Raw genomic sequence first — 20,536 nt, 5'->3', positions numbered from 1 at the left:
ATAGATTGAAGGGGGTGTCATGGATTGAATTATGTTCCCCCAAAATGTGTGTCAACTTGGCTAGGCCATGATTCCCAGTATTGTGTGATTGTTCACCATTTTGTCATCTGAGGTGATTTTCCTGTTTGTTGTGGGTCCTGCCTCTAGGATGTTAATGAGGCCAGATTACAGGCAGTTAAGTTAATGAGGCAGGGCTCGATGTACAAGATTAGGTTGTATCTTAAGTCAATCTCTTTCAAGGTATAAAAGAGAGAAGGAAGCACAGAGACAGGGGGACCTCATACCACCAAGAAACAAGAGTCAGGAGAATAGCACGTCCTTTGGACCCAGGGTCTTTGCATTGAGAAGTTCCTTGATGGGGAAGAAAGACGACATGGACCTTCTTCCAGAGTCGACAGAGAGAGAAAGACTTATCCCGGAGCTGGTGTCCTGAATTAGGACTTCTAGCTTCCTAGACTGAGAGAATAAATTTCTCTTTGTTAAAGCCATCCACTTGTGGCATTTCTGTTATAGCAAGTACTAGATGACTAAGACAGTGGGCAAGGATGGAAGCAGAGAGATCAGTTACGAGGCTTCTGCAAATCTTGGTGAGAAATGATGGTGGCTTGGACTAGGATGGCAGTGGGGCAGGTGTTGACATGAGGCTGGATTTTGGGAATATCCAGAAGGTGACTTCAACTAAGTGCCACAGGGACTGAACCCACTGCGAGTGCCACGAAGACCATATGTGGGCCTGAGGGAAAACCAGGTATGATGTGGGCAAGACCAAGAGGCTCCAGAGGAAAGGCCCTCAGGAGGAGTGGGGGCCCCAGGGCTCCTGCACAGGCCTTGACCCTTGGCCATCACAGGAGCCTCACCTTTGGTAGCCAGGTCTAGCACCAAACAGAGACCCACATTTTTTCAAAATTAAAGGGAATACAATAAAGAAGCCAAGGAAAGGGTGGAACTTATAGATTGCAACATGGTTATAACAATAACTGGTATTCATACAGGATTTAACTTGATAATGCCCTTTTCATTTGGAAGTGGCAGTGATGGTGGAGAAGGAAATAGCTTATTCTGAGAAATCGCTCATTAGGTGAGGCTCAGAAAGAGTACGTGTTAGGTTAGGTCTGAGGTCACATAGTTGGATAAGTAGCTGAGATTCGAACCTTTGTTTCTGGTAGCCAAACCCTGGCCTTTGACATAGGCCAAAAAAAAAAAAAAAGGCCCAAAGCTATGTTTATTCTGCCTGTGTACAATGCTGGCTGAGAGCTGAGGCTGGAGCCCCTTCACCCTTCATCTAGAGAGATTATCCCCTTCCATGAGGTTACTTCCGGTGTGAGAAAAACAGGCAGGAAGTTGGAAGGTAGAGGTGACAGAGGCTGTATGGCCTTTCTTAGGTGGGCAGGGGCCCCTGGCTACACACTCCTAAGGAAGCGCATTTTAGGAGGCAAGCCCAGCGCGGACTTCCCAAGTTTACCCAATAAAGACTCCCTGGAGGACTCTAAAAAACCCATTAGCCATCAAGTCAATTCCAACTCATGGCAACTCCATCGTGTCAGAGTACAGCTGTACTCCACAGAGTTTTCAATGGCTGATTTTTTTCAAAGTAGATTGCCAGGCCTTTCTTCCAAGGCACCTCTGGTTGGACTCAAACCTCCAACTTTCTGGTTAGCAGCCAAGTGTGTTAACCATTTGTACCACCCAGGGATGCCTGGAGGACTCTATATGGGCAGAGTTCTGCAGTTTCATGTGGTGAGCTGCTGGACAGGAGAGAAAATCATAATAGAAACGCCTTCCCTCTGCAAGGAGCTTTGCAGTTTATGGAGCTTCCACACCTCCCTGGGGGGCAAGGCGACATCTCTCAACCCCTTTTATAGACAGAAAAACCAAGGCTCAGAGGATTTAAGTGTCTGGTAAAAGGCAGAGCTGGGCCTTCTTGCTCCTGGATCAGCAAGTGGCTTTCATGGTGGGCAGTTTCTCCTTGTTAAATTCATGCACATGTATTTGGAAGGTTCTGTCTAGTTCTGCTATTGCTCAGACGCCAGACACACACCCAAGATTGCAGAGCTGTTGGTGGACCATTCAAAACAAGTATGTGCTTAGGTAAAACAATGCCTTTGTCTTTTAATTTCCTTTAAAAAAATCCCTGCCTTGTAACAAGTTCATTGTTTGGCTCATCCTGTTTAACTCACTTTGGAAACATTTTTGCAATATCTTTCCTAGCTTCGCTATTTCAAATTATACTAGCAAACATTTATCTAGCAGGCACCATGCTTTTAGGCATGTGCTTGGCATTTTGTTTATATTAACTCTTTGACTCCTCACACCTCTAGGTAGGTACTATCGTTAGTCTCCATGTTATAGAAGAGGAAACTAAAGCACAAAGAGATTATATAACCTACCCAAGGTCAAGTTGCAGAGCTGAGATTCCAACCCAGGCAGTGTGACAATAAAATTTGTCCTTGTAACCACTGTACTATATGGTCTTAAAATGTCACTCTCATGGGGAAGGGAGGGGTCTACTTTGAACATATTTGTTGTTGTTAGTTGCCACTGAGGCAGCTCTGATTCATGGCAACCTTATACATAACAGAACAAAACGTTGCCTGGTCCTGTGCTATCTTTGTGATCGTTGATTTGCTTGAGACCATTGGTGTGGCTATTCACAATATACAGACAGCACTGAACATTTGCTGACCAGTTTGGGAGAGAGGAAGATCTGTCTCTAAATGTTGAAAAAATTGCCTTTTTAGGAAACATCAAACACGTTACCAAGACTCAGAATGATGCCTCAACTATGGCTAATGTTGGAATTTGAATCACGGCAGGTGGTGGGGTGGGCGTGCATCTTGAGAGCAAGCCCCGTATTAGCAGCAGTCTCCAGAAGAATCATGCCTATGGCTCTCACTCTAACGTGGGCCCCTTTGCCTTTTCCTCGTTAACTGCTGTTTGCTCTCAGGCACTTTTGGCCCCGGATTCTCCACTGTGCTCTTTGTATTCTTGATTTTGCTCTTCTAAGTCCTAGCCTTGACGCTAAGCTTGGCTTCATTCCTGGACCAGAAAGTGGGTGTTCGGAATCCTGCCCCACTCTCCCTTCCATCACTTTCTGGCTGGTGCCTTATTTTACCTCCTTCCTTCTTAGTGCTGAAAGATTTAATCTGACCCACCTTGACGTCAAACTGAGATAGGACCAAACTTCTAAGACAGGACAAGAAATAACCAAAAAAGAAACAGTTTGTCCGACCGGTTGCTATTGTTGCTAGCTGCTGTCAGGTGGGCCCTTGACTCATGGCAACCCCTTGCACAACAAAATGAAACACTGCCCAGTCCCGCACCATCCCCGTGATCGGGTGTGATCTGGACCATTATGACCCGTGGAGTTTTCATTGGCTGATTTTTGGAAGTAGATCACCACGGCTTTCTTGCTTTCTTCCTAATTGGTTGCTAGGGTTCATCAGTTTATTCATCCAGCAAAGATCAGTGAGCACCTAGTATGTGTCAGGCACCCAGATAGTATTAGACAGAAAACCTCATGGAGCTTACACTGTAGTGGGGATCCAGAGTGGAAGGCGGTGGGAGGGCAGAGCAGGTGATAAGAGCCACGCTGATATCAGATGTCTCGGCCCCCTTGTGGGGAGTCATCCACACAGACTTCTGGTAAGGCATGGTCTGGCTCGATGGCCCCTGGAAGCCCTCGCCCTCTGTGGCCTCTGTGGCAGAGAGGCAGGACCTGAAGAACGCATTTGCAAGGAACCTCCCTTGACTGATTTTGATGGTCCTTCCCTGGGAAGGAAAGGACACGAGAACAGGAAGCACAGTTTTTTCATCCTTCTCTGGGCTGTTTGGTCTGGGCAGAGTGACCTCAGAGCTTCAGGACCCTTGGCTTTGGAGAAAACAAAACAAAACCCTGTTCCCATGAAGTCAATCCTGTCTCATGGCAAGCCCACATACGTCAGAATGGAAGTGTGTCGCATAGGGTTTTCAATGGCTGTGATCTTTTGGAAGTAGATCACCAGGCCTTTCTTCCAAGGTGCTTCTGGGTGAATTTGAACCTCTAACTTTTTGGTTAGTAGCTGAGTGTTTAACCATTTGTGCCACCCAGGGACTCCTTGAAGAAATCAAAATACCATTAATCCTCCCTAAGTCAGTGTAACAAGAGCAGAGCAGGCCCCTCAGCCATTCAAGAGGGAAGACCAAAGGGAGTCAGAACATTGCAACCTCCTCTGGTGATTCTCACAGACCTTACCCCATGAGGGGCCTTTGCCAGATCTGGGATGGGGTTCCTGGCTTGCGTCCTGGGTTGGGATAACACCGGGCCTCTGGCTGAATGGGAGAAAACCTGAATCTCTGCCTAGCTGACTTTGCTCCAACCCTTGCTTCTCAGCTGCAGGCTGCAGAAGTGCCAGTGCCCTCTCTGTGCCCCTACTCCTGCCTCCCAGGGTCCACCTCCTCCTCCTAAAATAATCTGTTGTTGTTGTTAAGTGCCGTCTAGCCAGTTCAAACTCAGTGACCCTATGTACAACAGAACGAAACACCACCCATTCCTGAGCCATCCTCACAATCGTTGTTATGCTTAAGCCCATTGTTGCAGCCACTGTGTCATTCCATCTTGTTGAGGGTCTTCCTCTTTTTTGCTGACCTTCCACTTTACCAAGCATGATGTCCTTCTTCAGGGACTTGTCCCTCCTGATAACACATCCAAAATGTGAGATGAAGTCTTGCCATCCTTGCTTCTAAGGGGCATTCTGGCTGTACTTTTTCCAAGACAGACTTGTTCATTCTTTTGGCAGTCCATGGTATTTTGAACATTCTTTATCAATACAATTCAAAGGCATGGATTCTTCTTAGGTCTTCTTTATTCATTGACCAGCTTTCACGTGCATATGAAGTGATTTAAAACCATGGCTTGGGTCAGGTGCGCCTTAGTCCTTAAAGTGACATCTTTGCTTTTTAACACTTTAAAGAGGTTTTTTGCAGCAGGTTTGCCCAATGCATTGGGCACTGGGCAAAATAACCTATGAGGGGCAAAAACAAAAAAAGTCTTGACTGAGAGGTAGACTACTTGAGTGTGTACATTTGTCACAGCCCATCAAACTGTACAGTTAAAATCTGTGCATTTCACTGCGTGTCAGATAAACATCAATTTAAAAAAAAACATGAAGGTGCACGAAAGAAATCAGGGAAGTCCGTGCCTGACTGAGGCGAGGCAGGATGGAGGAGACATCTTTGGGAGGCTGCTGAGAAGGTGTGTTGTGAGCTGGTCTGGGAGGAGGATAATGGAGGTTAAGGCAAGCTCTCCAGACTGGAGAAGGAAGGTCAGGGTGAGAAGGTAATGGTGGACTTCCCACCCCAGTGCTAGTGGAGTTGGGCAGGGGGCGTGTGCTGCCCACTAGTTCTGCAGCAATGGGCTTATGTCACATTATTTTCTGCAAGTTGCATTTGTTGTTATTTCCAAATAGGAGCCCGGAGAAGGCCTAAAGGGTGAGCGCCCTAGCGGGCATTGTGGCCTGAGTAGGAGAGGAGTGGCTCCCAGCCTTGGGCTTCAGGGCTTTTATGTTGCCATGGCAACTCTATGGCCTACCTCCAAGGTAGCTCAGGGCAGAGCCTCTGGCAGGTGCTGGTTCCTGCCTTTTGCTGGCAGATCTTGAGAGGCTCCTATCAGTAATTACTTTGCCTTTCTCTGCGATGTCCCCTGAGGTCCATGTCTCTCCTTTCCAGGGGTTAAGATGGGCTGGCTCTGAGGCTGACCGGTGGGCTAGGAATTGGGGCTGGGGCATGAAGGATTGGTAAAGGGGACTGGACTATTTTCTGCAACCCCAGGTGGGACCAGAGCTAGAGAAATCCTGTGTGAACACCAAAGTGGAAAGAAGCAGGACAGGATTATAATGGAGAGAGAATGCAGCCAGGAGCCAGGGGCTCTGGGTGCCACTAGGATCAGGTTAGGGTTCATCCAAGATGGCCGTGGACACTTGCTGCCACCTCTGTGCATGTGGCCACAGGTTTGTGTGGATGGATTGAAAGGGCCTGGGGTCTGGATAAGCAAGATTATTTTAATGGTACAGACTCTAGACAGACTGAGATCTCTGAAGGTTGGGAATTAGAAGGGCTGGCTTCATTGGTGTAGATGGTAGGCAGAATAGTGGCCTCCCAAAAATGTCTATGTCCTAACCCCTGGAATCTGTGAAATTAAAGTTGCTAATTAGCAAACTTTAAGATAAAGAGATTATCTTTGGATGAAATGTGATCACAATGGACCTTTACATGTGAAAGAGGACAACAAAAGAGTCAGAACTAGGGAGATGGCATTGTGAGAAAGACTGGTCAGCTATTGCTGACTTTGAAAACGGAAGGGGACCACAAGCCAAAGGATGTGGATAGCCTCTAAAAACTGGAAAAAGCAAGAAATGAATTCTTCCTAGGAGCTTCTAGAAAGGAATGCATCCCTGCCAACACCTTGATTTTAGCCTCAGTGAGACCCATTTTGGATTTCTGATGTCCAGAACTGGCAGATAATACATTCGCATTGTTTTAGCCACTAAGCATGTAGTAGTTTGTTGCAGCAGCAAAAGGACACTAATACACTGTGCAACCTGTGTAGTAGCACAAGGCCCCATGCTCGGTTTAATGGTCTGCTGCCGCCATCTTGAAATTCTTAATAATTTTTAATAAGGTGTCCTACCTTTTTCCTTTTTGCGCTGGGTCTCACAAATTAGTAGCTGGTCCTGGGGCCTAAACCCAGGGGTGGGAGAGAAGGAAGATGGCTCCAGGTGGAGTAGCCGGGATCATGATTGCCAGACCATCTGGGAGTTGCTGCCCATGGGCTAATAATTAACTAGAGCCACCACTGGCTCACTTATTATGTGCCAGGCACTTTGCAAACTGCATTATGTTCATTTTCTCATTTAACTTTATCTTTCCATCTCTCTGAGGTAGTTTTTATTATTTCCATTTTATATAGGAGAATACTGAATATTCACGAGGTTAATAAGTTTGTCCAAGTTCCCACTGGTGGTATGAGGGAGAACCAGTATTTTTACCTGAGTCTTGTGACTCCAGAATACCACACTGTCTCAGCACCGTTGCCCCATCCTGTCCAGGCGAGCTTTTCTAGTTTGGGATCCTGGCTCTGTAGGGAAGACCCACCCATAGACCATTCATGGTTCTGTGGAGAATGTGTCTCCCATGAGGGGAGCCTTAGGACAAAGAGGTAAAATAAACATTCTTAGTAACTATTCTACTATTGCTTTGAAAATGCTAGCTACCCAAACATAGTTGAGGAAAATATGCCTTAACTAAAGCATTTTCAGAAAATACACTGGTTCTTAAACCTATAAAAAAAACCCAATGCCATCTAGTCGGTTGTGACTCATAGCAACCCTAAAGGACAGAATAGAATTGTCCCATAAGGTTTCCAAGGAGCACCTGGTGAATTCAAACTGCCGACCTTTTGGTTAGCAGCCAAACTCTTAACCACTACATCACCAGGGTTTCCAACCTAGCAAATAGTAATGGCTATTTAACTTTAAGTGACTTTATTACCTGGATCTCTGACTTGTAAAAGAGGTGATTTGGGGGACACAGTCATGCCTTTAAGTATCTTTTGATGCATCAGGTGGGAGAAGAGCCAGAGGCACGTGGACTGAGCACTGGACCGGGCATCTATCCCGGCAGTAGGTGAGGGCAGGGCCCAGGAGGCATTGCAGGACAGATCTGAGGACCCAAGCTCAGGGAGATCAGCAGAGACCTGAAGTCCCAGGAAAGCAATCTCTCCCCAGCCTGGAGTTGTGGGCCTCAGCAGCTGAGCCCTGAGCCAGGTTCTGCTGGAGGGTAAAGATTACCTGTCTTCCTTTGTCTCATCTAAGAGACCCACTTTTTCCTGCCCCACATTCCTCAGCTTTAGTTGCCATGAACCTGGCCCACTCACCAGCAAGCCTCTTACTTGGAGACACCTGGTCCCTGGTGTGGCTTTTCTACTGGGGTGCCAGCTGACTCTTGGTCCCTGAGCAGTTATCCATTTAGCACTAGGAATCCATTTTCCCTGGATTTCTAATAAGGTGTTTTAGAAACAAATGGACCTCCTGCTTCCTGTCAGTTGTTTACATTTTAAATGGTGCTTTTCCCATTTGTCCTGCTAACAATCTGCATTTTGTACAGCAATTCCTTTCTCTAAATTGGCAGAGTCACCAGAAAGAAAGTTTGTTGCACTTCTGCCTCTGGATAAAAGCTAAATGTTTTGACAATCATATCAACCTGGTAGTTTACTCATCGGTGATTCCTTTACGGAATTCTGTAGATCAGGCCTGGCCTCTTTCTCGTGCCTTGCACAGTTAAAACACCCAGTTCTCAGATATTCGTTGTCTCCTACACATCTGGGCCAGATGTGGTACCTTGCCAGGTCCCTGAAACCACTGGCTTCAGTATCCTGTCCCCCTCCACCCCTCTGGCTTATTGCACAATCTGGTTTTATTGTTCTAGTCAGGTATGGGGTAAATGTACAAGCCAGTGATTTCATTTTTATTAGGTTGTGGTGGAATTCCCACTCAGAGCATTCACAGGCCTGAATGCGTTCTACTGTTCATTTGTTCAAATACTTATGCACTTGTTCATTAATTCAGTTGCCAAATGCTTTTCGAGTTTCAACCCCGTGCTAGACATGGTGCTAGGCACTAGGAATACCCTGGTGACCAACACAGATATGGTCCTGACCTCATGCAGCTTGCAGTCTAGTGGGGATAGTGACATTTATTAAATAACCACACACAAAACCACACTGCAATAGTGTATTAGTGGCATGAAAACAAAGTGGAGGATGTGGTGAGCATCTCACAGGGGATCTGAATGCAGCCTGGGAGGTGAGGTGAACCCTTCTGTGCTGTGTTGTGTGTGTGCTCTCAGGGAGTAAGGAACTGACATACTCGGGTGACCACAGGTGGCTGGGGTTAATGGCAGCTGATGCATTAGAAACCCTGGTGGCATAGTGGTTAAGTGCTACAGCTGCTAACCAAAGGGTTGGCAGTTCGAATCCACCAGATGCTCCTTGGAAACTCTATGGGGCAGTTCTACTCTGTCCTATAGGGTCCCTATGAGTTGGAATCAACTCAATGGCACTGGGTTTTCTGGGTTGATGCGGGGATGTGGGGAAGCACAGGAAAGAGAGTCCACAGCCAGGCTTGGGAGGTGGGCGGCAACGTGGTGCACGGTGTCTGGAATAGTTCTGATCTGCCAGCCTCTTTGCTCAACTTCTGCTGTGTCTCTGATGGTGAGTGTCCATGTTTGCAGTCCACTCACCGACAATGTTCTGCTTCCTACACCACAGTTTCTATTGCCCAACCTTCTGCTTACCTCCTTCTTAGGGCATCTCATGTTCTAGCTACCCAAGAGAAAGGCCTTGATAGGTTGACAATTGTCTTAGGCTGGGTCCTCTAGAGAAGCAAAACCAGCAAAGTGTATAAATACGTATATGTAAAGAGATTTATATCAAGGAAATGGCTCACATGGTTGTTGAGGCTGGAATGTCCCAAGTCTGTGGGTCAGGATAGAGGCTTCTCCTGATTCATGTAGCTACAGGAGCTAGCGAACCTAAGATTGGCAGGTCGGAAAACAAGGCTCTTGCTCACAGGTTGCAAAGACTGATGAATCCCAAGGTTGGCAGGCAAGACTGCAGGTAAACTGCTTGCTCAAGTCCCAAGAGCCAGAGGTCAGATGAACAGGAGCCAGCTGCAAGATCCAGAATGGGCAAAAGCCCACAAGCCTTGCCAGAATAGCCACTTATATTCAATGCAGGGCACGCTCCCAAGGAAACTCCCTTTCAATTGATTGGCTACTCACAACAGATCCCATCATGGAGGTGATCACATAATATCAAATCTCATTATGGAAGTGATCACAACATCATATAACTATCAAACCACTGAGCATCATGGCCCAACCAAGTTGACACACAGCCTTTACCATCACAATGATCAATATTGCAAGCTCTGACTGGGCAAGGTTCCTGCACCAGGCCATGACATAGGCTAACGGCCAACCCGTTGATCACCATTTTGGGCTCAGGAATCAATCTCTGGTCCCATCAGTTGTGGACCAAATTGTGAGGCCACAGCAACTTTTATTCAAGGAGCCACCTGGATTGTTTATCCCAAAGAGGGCAATGTAACTGGAAGACAAGCTTAGGCTTTGTGTTCTCAGTCATGTTATCTTATTGGCCCATGTCATCCTAATATACAGATTGCATCCTCTCCCTTCTTCATGCAGAATTGGCAGTCTGGACCAAGTTTTCCATTTTGCCCCTCCCATCAAATCTCTTAGTTTCCAGGAACACAATACCACTATCTTCCCAAGGGGATCTCTGGATGGGCATGGAAGAAAGGGTGGAGACCACCATTTAGCAGGGGCATATGAGCAGAGCTTTGGAGTCAAATGAACCTCAGTTTTAGCCCTGGCAGATAACGTACCACCTTGGCCCTATTTCCCTCATCTGTAAAATGGGGATAATAATGTTTACCACACAGGATTGTAGGAAGGAATAGTATGGGAAAATAAACAGTAAAAATGTCTGCATTTCTTAGTGTTGTTTATGGCTCATCATAAGCACTCAGTAAATGGGAATTATTATTATGTCTAAGCATTTCCATATGAATTCTAAATATCCTGGGCAGTGAGGGTAGCAAGCACCATGGAGCCTCTTGGCTCCAGAGGTTAGAGAGATAGAAATCCCAGTGGAGGGAGTGAAATCTAGACTGTTTTCATGTCTCATGGGAATCCCAGCATTACCCTCATTTGCTAGTTTCATTAAGTCCAGCAGATGGGAAGTTGGCAGGACTGAGTGTCTGCCTAAGCTGGAAAGCTCTGGAAGAAGCCAGAAGTCCACCCAAGTAAAACGAGAAGAGGATCAAATGAGTCTTGTGGGTGCAAGTAGGAGGGTGGAGGCTGGAATGAGGAAATTGGTAGCTGAGAGAGGGACAAGGGGACAGTGCTGACCCTGGGGCCAGGTTGTCTCCCAGGGTTTGTGCTCCAGGTGACTAATGGTGCACGTGAACTATGGCTGCAGAGGAAGGCTACTCTGGGAGAAGTCTGGGAAGAAAAAGGGGCCTGAGTGACTCCTCTTCTCAGGGAAGTGGTTACCTGAGAGTGTCAGCTTGTCACTTGCTCTGTCCAGGCAGGTCCCTCTTTACTCTCAGAGCCCTTCAGTAGTTGGCCCCGTTCCCCCATCTCCTTGTGTGCTGGCAAACATACCCTAGTTCATTTTCCACTTTGATCTTTATTTTGGAAGAAGTGTTATACACCTCCCTCCCCACAACCTGGAGCCCTGGTGGTACAGTGGTTAAGAGCTACAGCTGCTAACCAAAAGGTCAGCAGTTCGAATCCACCAGCCACTCCTTGGAGATCATATGGGGCAGTTCTACTCTGTCCTATAGGGTTGCTATGAGTCGGAGTCGACTCGACAGCAATGGGTTTGGTTTTGGGGTTTTCCCCCCCAGCCAAGCTACCCATGAGCATCTGCTCTGATGGACTAGGACCTTCTGCATCTGCTGAGGTCAATGGGAGGAGAGAATCCACCAACCCAATATGGACATGTCCAGGCACAGCTGAAGACATTGACTGCCACACTGGGTGCTCCCTGGTGGCTGGGAGCCTATGTTGGCAGCACGCAGTCCTCCACTGCTTCTCTTCCTCTCACAGGTAATGGCATTGAAGCTCATGATATAAATTTGCCTTATAAACAACTCAAGACAATCTCGGGGGAGCTGTGCTAAGAGGCTCCCTACGTGGCTGCTCCTCTTCGTGCCTCTCCTTGCATGTGCTGAGATTGATCAAGTTGAGTTTATCATGACCATCAATTCTGGCTTAGTAGACAGCTGTATTCCTCCCCTCTCAGAAATGCCTTGTTTTTATCTCTAGCGGGAAATGGCTCGACTTTGAACAAGAATAAAACTAAACAGGGAACTTTTATGGCTTAATTTTACAGGACAATGTGCCTCTTCTCAAAATGAGTAAGGGGCTGGCCTTGTACAGTTTGGCTTTCTAAAGGAGCTTAAATGTCGGAGGGCTAGTTACACTTATGCGAGCATCGGTAGTTCAGTGGTAGAATTCTCACCTTCCATGTGGGAGGCCTGGGTTCTATTCCCAGCCAATGAGCCTTATGTGCAGCTACCACCTGTCTGTCAGTAGAGGCTTGCGTGTTGCTGTCATGCTGAACAAGTGTCAGCAGAGCTTCTAGACTAAGACAGACTAGGGAGAAAGGCCTGGTGATCTGCTTCCAAAAATCAGTCAATGAAAACCCTATGGATTGCAATAGTCTGGTAGAGACTGATCATGGGGATGGCACAGGACCAGGCAGCGTGTCATTCCACTGTGCGTGAGGTCGCCATAAGTTGGGCTGACGTGAAGGCAGCTAACAAGTTACACTTGTGTTGTTCCTCGGGCTTCCATGTCTCCTGCTCTTCTCTGACAGACCTTCAAGGAAGGTGAGGTGGGTGTGCAGAGGCAGACCTCCAGGACAGGTGAGGTGGGTATGCCCCAGGGCAGGTGAGGTGGGTGTGCAGAGGCAGACCTCCAGGGCAGGTGAGGTGGGTGTACAGAGGCAGACCTCCAGGGCAGGTAAAGTGGGTGTGCAGAGGCAGACCCCCAGGGCAGGTGAGGTGAATGTACAGAGGCAGACCTCCAGGGCAGGTGAGGTGGGTATGCCCCAGGGCAGGTGAGGTGGGTGTGCAGAGGCAGACCCCCAGGGCAGGTGAGGTGGGTGTGCAGAGGCAGACCTCCAGGGCAGGTGAGGTGGGTATGCCCCAGGGCAGGTGAGGTGGGTGTGCAGAGGCAGACCTCGAGGGCAGGTGAAGTGGGTGTGCAGAGGCAGACCCCCAGGGCAGGTGAGGTGAATGTGCAGAGGCAGACCTCCAGGGCAGGTGAGGTGGGTATGCCCCAGGGCAGGTGAGGTGGGTGTGCAGAGGCAGACCTCCAGGGCAGGTGAGGTGGGTGTACAGAGGCAGACCTCCAGGGCAGGTGAGGTGGGTGTGCAGAGGCAGATGCCCAGGGCAGGTGAGGTGGGTGTGCAGAGGCAGACCTCCAGGGCAGGTGAGGTGGGTGGGTGTACAGAGGCAGACCTCAAGGGCAGGTGAGGGGGGTATGCCCCAGGGCAGGTGAGGTGGGTGTACAGAGGCAGACCTCCAGGGCAGGTGAGGTGGGTGTACAGAGGCAGACCTCCAGGGCAGGTGAGGTGGGAGTGCAGAGGCAGACCTCCAGGGAAGGTAAGGCGGGTGTACAGAGGCAGACCTCTAGGGCAGGTGAAGTGGGTGTGCAGAGGCAGACCCCCAGGGCAGGTGAGGTGAATGTGCAGAGGCACACCTCCAGGGCTGGTGAGAAGGGTGAGTTTGGGGAGAGGCTGGGCAGGGTTTTGGCTGTGGGCAGGATTGCAGCAGAGTGGGTGGGCGGCCAGATCCTGGAGGAACAGGTGCTAGGTGTAAACATCTCTGCAACTCAGATATGACAGGCAAAGTCCACAGGGTTTAGGGCTGGGTTGAAGGGCAAAGCATGTGTCTGGGAGCTGGAGCAGAAGTGGTAGGCTAGAATTTGAGGAAATCCTCTTCTGTGGCAGCTCTTGGATGTGGTCCTTTTGAGGGCCTCAGGCTGCCCTTCTTCAGGCTTCTGTATCAGGTGGTATCTCACAGTACCCGACAGTGAGGATGGTGGGTGTGACCAGCAGGTATGTCCAACGCAGCTTGCCTGATGTGCTGTTCTTTTGCTTTCTTTGTGTCTCCTCCCCTCAACAAGGTAAGTACTGCTTCAATACTGAGATGAAGATATGAACCATGACTCTATGTTTGTGTATGTGTGTGTGTTACGGAGTATGAAAGGCATGTATCCATTTACTCAGCAAAAACTGATGCTTGCTTGCTAATTGCCAGGTGCTGTAGGGCAGTGGGTATGTAGCGATGAGCAAGACCAGTTCCTGCCCTCAAAAAGCTTGTGGTCTAGTTGCAGGGTGACCAACTGTCCCATTTTTGCTTGGAACTGAAGAGGTTCCCTGGACATGGGGCTTTCTGTGCTAAAACTTGGCATTTTCTGGGCAAACTGGGATGAGTTCATTGTCCTACCTAGATGGGATGGTGGTAAGGGGCTATTTCTTGTGGCATTTGGTCATGACAAGTTGCTGGTTGGGAGGGAGGGAAGGTTTGCAAACTCACTTTTTAATGAGCTGTCTTCTATTCACCATGTGTGACATAAAAGGTCCAGAAATTTTGAGAGAGGCAAAGCCTACATAATCATTTCTTCTAACTTTCTTATTCTATGGCCAAGGCATTGAGAGAGCTGAAGTGGCTTGCCCATGCTCTCCCAGCAAGGGGAGCAGAGCTGGGTTATTACAAGCACCTGGGCAGCTTCTTCTCCCCTTCGCTAGAAACTATCCTACCTTGGGTCTCTTGTTCTGCCCATCCTTTGTCTCTCCTGCTCACCCAGACCCACTTTTGGAAAACTGAAAGGTGAAGGAGGATGCCCTGTGATGTAGAAAGAGAGGCCTCCAGCAGTATGGTTGTTGCTGGGAGGGAATAAGCAGCTCCCAGGAAAGAAGAGGAAGGAAAGAAGGATTTAAGCAGGTCGGTGTGTTTGGCCTGGAGGCTCATTTAATTACTGGCGTAAAGAGATTGGGAGCTTCTGGAAACAGAATAGGAGGAACTGGGTCATAATTTCAGGGGTGGGGAGGGAGGACAGAAGAGGAAGAACCTTCTGGGTGGAGAAAATAGGACTCTCCTTCAGAGGGAGGAGGATTTTAAGAAAAAGGAATATTCTGAGATCAGTAGCCTGCATCTAAAATTTAGCCCCTATACCCTCAGAGTTTGGCCCCTGGACATCCCTTCAGCACAGTAGTGAAGTCACTCCTGAGGTTCACCCTTCAGGCAAAGACTAGACAGGCCCATAAAACAAAACGAGGCTAAAGGGGCACACCAGCCCAGGGGCAGGGACTAAGAGGCAGGAGAGAACAGGAAAGCTGGTGATAGGGAACCCAAGGCTGAAAAGGGAGAGAGTTGACATGTTGTGGGGTTGTTAACCAATGCCACTGAACAACGTGTGTACTGTTAATGAGAAACTAGTTCGTTCGGTATACTTTCATCTAAAGCACAATAAAAAAAAATTTTTTTTAAGTTAGGCCCTATATACAATAAATCTGTTAGCCTGGTTGAATTCCAAATATATTTTCTGAGTGCCCACTATGTGACAGGCCCCAGTCTAAGATTGGGAGATGGCACAATAGCAAAACAAAGCCCCTGCTGTCAAGGGCTTACATTGTAATAGTGGGAGTCAGACATAAACAAGTACAAATATGATACAATATAATAGGTGTTTTGTTATGTTCAAAGGAGTTTTTATATTAAAAAACAATGTATATTAAAAAAGTGTCTTGTATATGAAAATAGTGATTAGCACAGTTTAGCGTGTAGAACAAACCTAACATTTCGATTCTTATTGGTGAAAGGCTCAGAGATAGGGTGGCAGCTCAAAACCATCAGGACTGGCAAGGCCATTATGGGGAGAGATTAAAATTGGTCTCATAGGAAAAGGGAAAGGAGCCCTGCCTGGTGCTTAAGGAAAGGTGCTGGTGGAAAGGAGCTTAAGTGACTGGCTGTTAACAGAAAGGTTGGTGTTTGAACCCAAGCATCAGCTCCGTGGGAGAAAGGCCTGGTAATCTGTCCCTGTAAAGATTACAGCCTAGAGATCCGTATGGGGCAGTTCTACTCTGTTACATGGGGTCACTATGAGTCAAAATCAGCTGTTGGCACCTAACAACGATGGCAGGGAAGGGGAGACCCAGCTGTTACATTCAGAACTAAAAAGGGAAGAGAATAGGAGAAAGCAGTTAACTCCTAACACTCCTGGGAACAACCTGGAGATCCAGATTGTGAAGCTCTCAGGCCTCCGAGGACACCGCCCTGGGAATGTGTGAAAATGAGCAGTAGACAAAGGGACACGGTCTCCATTGCTGGTGGAGCTCAGTGGGGAGGATGGTGAACGTGTACAGATACACTGACCTCATTTTAAGCTGCTCACTATACGTTTGTAAAAGAAAAGATCATGTGCTATTAGTTTGACCATGTAGGATATTATTTTAAAAATGCAATGAGCAAGGAGGTTGAGTTTTAAATACTTACCCCGGTCGTTTCTCCATGCCCAAGGAGCCCTGGTGGTGCAAACGGTTAAGCACTTGGCTGTTAATGGAAAGGTTGGCTGTTTGAACCTACCCAGCAGCTCCATGGGAGAAAGGCCTGGTGATCTGCTTCCATAAAGATTATAGCCAAGGAAACCTCATGGGGGCAGTTCTGCTGTGTCACATGGGGTTGTTATGAGTTAAAATCGACTTGATGGCACCGAACAACAAGGAAAGCTCAGCTGGTGGTCTTGATAGCTAGATAAGTACCAGCCAGAAGGAATTCTTTGACTGTTAACCACAAATCTTACAATTGCTGTTATAAAAATCACATTCATACTCAAAAAAAAAAAACTGGAAAGGGTCTGATGAGCTTAAAGATGACATCCGAACCTTTCTCCTTCTTTAAATTCCTTCCCCTCCAATGTCTCCTTCCTCCCTTCAGCGCAGTTATTGAGCTGTGTCCCTCCGTTGTCCCCTTGGCCACAGGGGCTATTCCCTTGGCCCCACACGACCTTTGCCCAGTTTGCTTTTGTGTGTCATTTGCATTTCTGATTAAAACTCCCCTCCTCAGAAAGGTTTCCCCTGACCACTCCTTCTAGAATAGCTGTCCTCACATCACGCTGTCCTCTTACCCTGCCTTACTTGTCATCTTAGAGCTCGCATGATGGCATTGTACCATTTGTTTGTCCATGTTTATCTATTTCCCCCATCCAAGCATAAGCTCCATGAAGACAGGGACTTGGTTCACCTCCTGCTGAACCCTTGGTGCCTAGAACAGTACCTGCCTCGTGGAACAAGCCAATAAATTGTTGTTCCATTAATAAATACAAGAATGAATGAATTCGACACCAAACTGATAATTTGATGGGTTTATTAAAAATTTAAAATATGAAGCAGATTTGGGAAAATGTTCAGCTCTTTCCCTTTATCCATACCCCTTCAGTGAGAGAGAAGGAGAGCTGGAAATAGAAGTTTCTGTAAATTTCTGGTAACCATAGAGACGGCGATTTTAGTTTATTAATCTCGTGCTCTTAAACAGGCTGGGGCCCCGTAGTGATTTCTCCAAATTGCTCAGTGCTGGTTATCCTGCAGCCTTCCTCATTAAGGAAGAGCAGGCCCATTCCTTTCTTGCACACACTTTAATTACTGACGAGCAAAAGCCCCATGCTATAATGCTCATTACTATATGTTCTAACTTGGCTGCAAGGAGCCCTGCCGGTGCAGTGGTTAAGGCGCTCAACTGTGAACCAAAAGCTTGCTCGTTTGAAACCACAGTGACTCAGTGAAAGAAAGAAGTCACAGTCAGTTTCCTAGAGATTTACAGCCTTGAAAACCCTAGGGAGTTACTATGAGTTGGAATCGGCTCAATGGCAGTGGGTTTGGTTTGGGGTTAACCTGGTTGTACCTCTCACTTGGAACATTGGAACATGGTCCCCAGGCCTGAGCCCCTGGGAACTTCAGTGGCAGGTGGTAGGAGTGGGCAGCCTCTTCTCTAAGCCCAGGACAGATGCCTGAAACAGGGACTGACTTGGCCCTGTAATTGTTGCTGTGTCATCTCATTCAACTATTCTGAAGATGGGAGCTTGGTGCCTTCTGGAACATTGTTGAGTTTCAGCCAGGAAATAGTGCCAGGAGTGGTTTTCTGCCCACAATGGCCATGCTTGCAGGGGAAGGAATTGAACACGCTCTCAGAAGCCAGGGTGCTTCTTATAGTCTGGCCTCTTTGCAGAGTCTGATTTCAGGATTTATGTTCCTCTTCACGTGTGAATTGGCATGCAGTTTTCTATGATTTGGCCTCATGTCCTTTAGATAAGAGACCTCCAAATTGCTTCAGGCTTTCAGTGGAACTAGAGGGAAATGGGGCAGTTAGGGTCACCTCTCCCAAGGCCATTTCTCCTTCAGGGAAGAGTCCCGGTGTAGATGTCAGAAAACCAGAGTTTGGACTCTAGCTTGGTAACTGACTCATAGGGCAGCTGTAGGTGGGGACTCAACCTCTCTGAGCCTTAGTGTTCTCATCTGTCAAATGAGACTGGACTTGGTGGCTGCCGAGGTCCTTCCATCCTGCAATTATGTTGAGACTCTAGCTTCAACCTGGTTCTGGAGGCTGGATCCTTGTGATGCCTGGAGGTGGGGGCTAGTGAGACCAGAGGTAGTATGTTTCCCAGGGTTAAGGAGGGTGGAATCAGGCGGTGGAGTTTTGGGGAAGAGACATATTTATCTCCTTTGGCTGGTCACCTAAGGATTGCTTCACCTAAGTGTTAGCTGCTGTTTTGGAAATACTGAGACTTCCTTCCCTTTGGTTACATTTTCTATCCTATCAGGTTTGGAAATGTTGGTCATTCTTTCAGGGAACACTCAGTGAGTACCTGCTAGGTGTCAGGTGCTGCACTAAGTGCTCATGACACAACTGTCCAACTGGGATTGTTGTTTTCAGTTGCTATCGAATGGACTCCAACTCACGGCAACCTTATGTATAACAGAACGAAACACTGCCCAGTCCTGTGCCATTTTTATGAGCATTGGTATGTTTGAGTCCATTGTTGTGGCTATTGTATCAATCCATTTCATTGAGGATTTCCCTTATTTTCACTGACCCTCAACCCAAAATTATGTCCTTTTCTAGCAATCGATCTTTCCTGATGTCCAAAGTAAGCAAACCTCAGCCTACTATGTATTCAGTCTGGGTTAGGGGTAGGGCTAGGGTTAGCTAGGATAGTCAGGGATAGATTCAGGTTCTCTGGTAAGGCAGACTGGTTTTCATGGTTGTGAGCCTGTCTTCCACATACGTAAGGTGTCTCTTAATTGTATCAGAGAAGAGGCCCTGGGAAGAATCTGGACTCTGGGCCCTTTAGCAAAACTGGAGCCAAGACCTGGGTGGGCCAGCACCTGGAGTGACCCTGGCAGAGTCACTGACAGATATGACTCTGGCTGTTCTTAATTCCAGATGCCGCAACCTCTCCTTCCCTGACAGTCTGCCAGAGGTGAGCATTGTGTTCATCTTCGTCAATGAAGCTCTCTCTGTGTTGCTGCGTTCCATCCACTCAGCCATCGAACGCACACCTTCACACCTGCTCAAGGAGATCATCCTGGTAGATGACAACAGCAGCAACGGTGAGTGCCCGAGCCCCCTGGTCTAGCCCCATGCTCCATGGCTGGCATTTCAGCAGAAGGCTCATCTCCTGTTCAGGGTTATTTTCTCAAGGCCCTTTGTGGCTGCTCCTTCTCTGAGATATCTACTCAGAGAGGAGAGATTTGTGGTGGATGCTGCTCTGGAAGGTTCATTACTCTAGGTGCACCCTCTCTGCATCCCAGCGGGGCCTGGTCCCCAAGCTTTTCCTTACTGGCTGGCCACTCTCTCCTTCAACATTCTATTGCAATATGATAAGATAAAAAACCCTGACCTCTGCCCCCACCGTGTACACAGGGAATATTTCCCGTGACTCTTCCTATGAAGCATCATTTCATTTTATCATAAATGGTGCTCCTGGGCTTCTGCCCCAGAAGATTGTTGGTTGGTGTCATCCTAGTAGTGGTGGTGATGATGGCAGAGGTGTTGATGGTGCAGGTGGTGGTAGAAGTTATGGTGTAGTTAGTCGGAATGGTACTGGATGTGTAACCTAACAACAGCAATGGAGCTGTTGAATGTCTAGCCCCTTTGCTAGAACACCTGTTCTCTGTTCCATCTGGCCCCAACCAGGCCCCCAGATGGCCTGCGAACTCCTTGTTGAAGCCTTCACATTACTATCTCTCCCCTTCTCCAGCCACTGCCAGCTACCTGTTTCCCTTGGTGCAAATTCCATGGCCTCTTACTACCCACGCATATGCCACCCACACTTAGAAAACATGTATTGAGATAGTTTAAAAACCAGTGCTCTTGGTTTTTTATGGATATGCTTCTGATAGTGCATGATTTTTAAAAAATAGACCACTGGGTCATTGGCTCACGGGCTCACTGGGCTCATGTTATCTTTAGAGCTCTCTCTGGGTCAGGCAGAAAATTCCCTAGTGAATCAGCTGTTGTAATGAGAAGTTCAAATGGGCAATTGTGTTTTGTTATCAATTAAAGCTGAAACATATCAGATAATTGAAATAATCTCAGTAAACTCAGTTTCATTTTATCATCATGTAGTTAGAAATGTAGGAACAGTGCTGTGATGGAGATTTTAGAGTTTTCTGAAGGGCAGTGCATATGAATCATGTGACTGTTACAGTTACACAACGTGAAGGGAGGGGGAAAGCCTTCAAGTATGGCAGCAATTATGCAACAGTGGTTTTGAAGGTGATTGTGTATTGTGAAGGCAACAAGAAGGGATCCAAGTTCTATGACTCTAGCCACTACCTGCTGTCACCTTGCTTGGTTCCCAAGTGATGGATGCATAACAAATTTTCATTTTTCCAAGGCTAACGTGAGGA

At 47.5% G+C, this 20,536-nt stretch overlaps 1 protein-coding gene across 1 annotated transcript in view; it reads left to right on the top strand.

Annotated features, from left to right (window-relative positions):
- GALNT18 (polypeptide N-acetylgalactosaminyltransferase 18) overlaps nucleotides 1-20,536 on the top strand; it is a 400,900-nt gene that overhangs the window by 195,523 nt on the left and 184,841 nt on the right. Inside the window, exon 3 of the mRNA XM_049890385.1 lies at nucleotides 19,068-19,234. Coding sequence (XP_049746342.1) covers nucleotides 19,068-19,234 — 167 coding nt within the window. The remainder of the gene's footprint in view (nucleotides 1-19,067; nucleotides 19,235-20,536) is intronic.

This window comes from Elephas maximus, chromosome 7 (genome assembly GCF_024166365.1).
Source record: "Elephas maximus indicus isolate mEleMax1 chromosome 7, mEleMax1 primary haplotype, whole genome shotgun sequence".
NCBI lineage: Eukaryota > Metazoa > Chordata > Mammalia > Proboscidea > Elephantidae > Elephas > Elephas maximus.
Note: the sequence above shows the minus strand (reverse complement) of the source record. Positions and strands in the feature narration are given on the sequence as shown.